Source organism: Nannospalax galili, unplaced genomic scaffold (genome assembly GCF_000622305.1).
Source record: "Nannospalax galili isolate Female #2095 unplaced genomic scaffold, S.galili_v1.0 scaffold218, whole genome shotgun sequence".
Taxonomy (NCBI): domain Eukaryota; kingdom Metazoa; phylum Chordata; class Mammalia; order Rodentia; family Spalacidae; genus Nannospalax; species Nannospalax galili.
Window position 1 is genome coordinate 2,359,755 of NW_008343207.1, and position 4,846 is coordinate 2,364,600.

At 39.8% G+C, this 4,846-nt stretch overlaps 1 protein-coding gene across 1 annotated transcript in view; it reads right to left on the reverse strand.

Annotated features, from left to right (window-relative positions):
* Ccdc62 (coiled-coil domain containing 62) overlaps positions 1-4,846 on the reverse strand; it is a 60,794-nt gene that overhangs the window by 51,133 nt on the left and 4,815 nt on the right. Inside the window, exons 3-4 of the mRNA XM_029566560.1 lie at positions 1,959-2,125; positions 725-826 (exon numbers count right to left, since the gene is read on the reverse strand). Coding sequence (XP_029422420.1) covers positions 725-826; positions 1,959-2,125 — 269 coding nt within the window. The remainder of the gene's footprint in view (positions 1-724; positions 827-1,958; positions 2,126-4,846) is intronic.

The following is a 4,846-nucleotide window of genomic DNA, read 5'->3' on the forward strand; positions in this document are numbered from 1 at the left end:
GTTAGGCCAGCCGGGGCTAAAAGGAAGACCCTGTCTCAAAAAAAAAACAAAACAAAAAAATCTTTAAAAAAAAAAAAAAAAGAGTTTCAGTTATACATATCACTTTTCTTCATTGTAAAAAGTGCCTCTAGTCTTAAAAAATAAACACTACAGAGGCTGGAGAGATGGGTCAGTGGTTAAGAACACTGGTTGTTCTTGCAGAAGACCTGGGTTCAAATCCCAGCACCCACATAGTAGCTAATAACTGTCCGTAACTCCAGTTCCAGGGGATCCAACAGCTTCTCTTCTGTCTTATGGGCACTGCACGACACGGGTGCACTTACCTACATGTAGGCAATACATGAATACACATAAAAAGGAAAAATATTTTTTTTTTTTTTTTTTAAAAAAGGAGGATCTGAAACAAGAGGAATTTTGTCAGCTGTGTGTTTCTGGATGCAAAAGGACTTGGGGAGAGGAAGTATGTGAACAAACATTGTACTACAAAGTGCTCTAGTAAGGGGAGAGATGATTCTTTTAATTACCTTTAGCTTTATCATGGTGGTGAGAGCCTGTTCTGAAAAATATTTTTTTTTTTTTTTTTTAAAAAAGGAGGATCTGAAACAAGAGGAATTTTGTCAGCTGTGTGTTTCTGGATGCAAAAGGACTTGGGGAGAGGAAGTATGTGAACAAACATTGTACTACAAAGTGCTCTAGTAAGGGGAGAGATGATTCTTTTAATTACCTTTAGCTTTATCATGGTGGTGAGAGCCTGTTCTCTAGCTTTTAACTGTCCTACCTGAGCAGAAAGTTCCACTAATGTGTTGCTGAGATTTTCATTTCTAGCCTACAAGGGAACAACACAGAAAATACTAATTGAATCTTTTAATGCTTTCATTATGTTACCACCCATAATCTGTGCTCATTTTCTAGTTTTTAAAAGTTAACATTTTTAAGGAGCAAAGTGATCCAAGTCAGCAGTCATCAGACAGGAATACAGATGTCCACTTCTCTGTTAACTCCAGCCTCAATGCTTACATTTCTTCTACTGAGATATGTAGGCTATGCTTATAAGCATCTTTTTTAAAATAAAATCACTTATTTAAATTAACTCACAGAAGAAAATATCACACAGCTAATTTAAGTGAGGTGGATTACAAATCTGAGACAAACCTGGACCAAAAAAAAGAATAAAAATATGAAAACTCACTTTTAGGAATTTTATTCCCATTATGTCACTAGTGGTGTGCTTAACCTATGAGACAGAATTAGGGCAGACTGTTGACACACCCTTTAATCTCAGTCCTTCAGAGGCTGAGGCAGAGAACTGCAAGTTCAATGATAGCTGGAGGTGACGCAGAAAAACCGTTTCAAAATAAAACAAAAAGAAATGCAAGTGTAGATCAGTGGTAGACCGCCCATCTAGCATGTGTTAAGTCCTAGGTTCAATCTCCATTAAAGGAAAAGAAGAAGAGAATGGAGGGAAGGATTTGGGAGAGAAGTGTTGGTAAAGGAGGTAAGAGGAAGGAGGGACTCAATCTAGAGCCAAATCTGAAGTTACCAAAACTTGAGGGTGCTTATTTCAGACTTTGTATAAAAAATAGGGACCATCTAACTGTGTAGACGTTCACTGGATAGAGCTTGGGACCAGGCACTCGTTTGGACTACAGAGTGAGATCCTGTCCTTTTTCCTTTGAAAAAGATTTTCTCAAACAATCAACTGTTATTAAAACAAAAGATGTTTCTAAACCAAAGAGCAAAACACTTTAAAAACAGATTTGTGATGAAGCTTTACCACCAGGACAGAATAGTGCTGTGTAGCACGGAGAATACAAAGCTAGGATGGAACACCACCCCCAACCCCCTACATACATTTCTACAAATACACATCCATTTTTAATGGTGACATTTAAATCTAAGTTTTCAGTAACTGAAATCCAGAATTTGGACTAATGAAATTTATCAAAAATAAAACCAACCTCGAGGTCTTCAGAGAGGAGGGCAGAATGTGTTGCCTTTTGAGCCATCTCCTGAAGCTGCTGTTGAGTCTTTTGAAGAGCTGTTTGACATTCAATTTGATTGGATTCAAGGACTTTGACCTTCTTCATGAGTGACTTGATTATGTCAGTTCTTTTATTTAATTCACCTGAGGGAAATTGCAAAAACCGTGTTCGCATTTAAATATAATAGTATTTTTAAAATAAATCAGTGGTTAAAAAGTAAAAGTGAATGCCAGGCATAGTGGCACACACCTTTAATCCCAGCATTTGGGAGGCAGACACAGACAGATCTCTATTGAGTTCAAGGCCAGCCTGGTCTACATAGAGTTCCAGGCCAGCTGGGGCTACAGGGAGACCCTCTCTCAAAAAGACCAAAAAAAAAAAAAAAAAAAAGTAAAAGTGTGATAAACAAGTTTTAATATTTTATTTATTTATTTATATTGTATGTATATGAGTGTTTTGCCTGCATGTAAAGTGCACTTGTGCATGCAATGCCATGGAGGCCAGAGGAGGGTGTAGAGTTCCCTGTAACTGGAGTTAGAGACAGTTTTTAGCTGCAATGTGGGTGCTGGGTCCTCTGCCAGAGCAGCCGGTGCTCTTAACTGCTAAGTCATCTCTCCCACCTCCTAAACAAGTTTTTTTTTTTTAATAAATTTTATTTTTTTATTTTTATGTGTATGTGCATATTGCCTGCGTGTAGGTAAGTACATCCATGTCATGCAATGCCCTCGACAGACAGACGAGGCTGTCAGATCCCCTGGAACTGAGTTACAGACAGTTGTTAGCTGCCATGTGGGTGCTGGGATTTGAACCCGGGTCTTCTACAAGAACAGCCAGTGTTCTTAACCACTGAGCCATCTCTCCAGCCCCCGGACCATTCTTTTAAAAAGATTTTATTGTGAAATTCACACTATCATATGTAGTCCAGAAATAAACACTGGCACCAACCCAGAAGTCCCCTGGATGTCACTTTCCTAAGCACAACCTCTCTGAATTTCTACTTTCCAAGCCACCACCCTGATCTTAGAATAATCAATCCTTTCCTTGCTGCCAGCCCACCCACACCTCATGCTGAAAATGGACACCAAGGACTTTTATGTGTTAGGCAAGCATTCCATTGAGTTACATGCCAGCCTCGTTCCCCTGTCTTTTATTATCATTGTTCTGCTACCTTGGACTGCATCCCCCAAAGCATACTTTGAAAGCCATATATAAATGGAATTAGACTTTGTGTGTTCCTCTGTTCACTTGTTTTGGCAAAGATTATAAACCTGAAATTCACCTATGTTGTACTTTGTGTTTATCACCAACACTGCAACTAATAGTCTATTAAAATTTTACACCAAAAGGATATACTGTGCTACTGGTGGTTATCTAGGTTATTTACACTTCTCAGTTATAAGTCCTGCTGCTGTGAATATTCATTTACATGCATTTCAGGGAATATCTGCAAAGACTCAAATGTGGTCCTTGAACCAGCAGCAGTGGCAGCATTCAGAAAATTTCTAGAAATGCAGACTCCTAAGCTGGGCACAGCAATGCACATCTGTAATCCCAGCATCCCAGCACTTGGGAGGTGAAGACAAAGATCAGGAGCTCAAGGTCATCCTTAGCTACATAGCAAGTTCAAGGTTAGCCTAGGCTACAGCAGTCCCTGTCTCAAAAAACAACAAGGGGCTGAAGAGATGACTCTGTGGTTAAAAATGAATACTACTCTTGCAGAGGACCCAAGTTGTTCCTAGCACCCATGCCAGATAGTTAACTGGCATGTTGTAATGCCAGATAGTTGTAACGCCAACTCTAGGGGAATCTGACCCAGGCACCAGCATCCTTGTGTACATACCTACACACAGGCCCCCACACATACACATAATCGAAAATAAATAAGAGCTGGAGAGATGGCTCAGTGGTTCAGAGTACTTGTTCTTGCAAAGGACTAGGGTTCAGTTCCCAGCACACACACGGCACTTCACAACTGCAACTCTAGTTCCTGGGGATTCAATGCCCTCTTCTGTCCTTTGGAGATACCAGGCATGCCTGTGGTGCACATATATACATACAGATACATACAGATACATCCATATACATAAAATAAATCTTTAAAAATGAACAACAAAAAAAAAACAACAAAGAAATGCAGACTTGACCCCAAACCTATTATATCAAAATCTACATTTTTTTGGAGGGTGCTAGGAATGGAACCCAGGGCTTCAAGCATGCTGAGCATTCTCTCCAACTGAGCTATACACTCCCCAGCCCACTATCTGTATTTTCTTAAGAACTTTAGATAATTAAATTCCTAGAAGTGGAATTGCTAGACTATTGTTGCAACATGTTCCAACTGCTGGAACCTTTCCCAAAGGATATGTATATATTCAACTTTACTAACACCATGAAATAATTTTCTTAAGCAATTGTGGCAACTAGCTCCTACTAGCAGTCTATGAGCCTTCCTGTGGCTACCTTCCCATAAAGGTACTAAGGAAGCCCAAGCATCCTTAGCTTCAGAGGACAGGTACGATGGGGCATTAGCAACATAGTTGACTTCCTTTACCAACATCCCAACTTTTGTCAGTCTAGCAAACATAAAATGGTATCTCATTATGGTTTAATTTTCACTTCCTTAATTATTAATGAGAATGAGAACCTATTCATTTATTTATTAGCCATTCAATTTTCCTCTCTGTGTGTGTAATAGTGAGGATAAAATCCAAGGCCTTGCCGGGCGTGGTGGCACATGCCTTTAATCCCAGCATTCGGGAGGCAGAGGCAGGTGGATCTCTGTGAGTTCAAGGCCAGCCTGGTCTACATAGTGAGTTCCAGGCCAGCTGGGGCTACAGGGAGACCCTGTCTCAAAAAGACCAAAA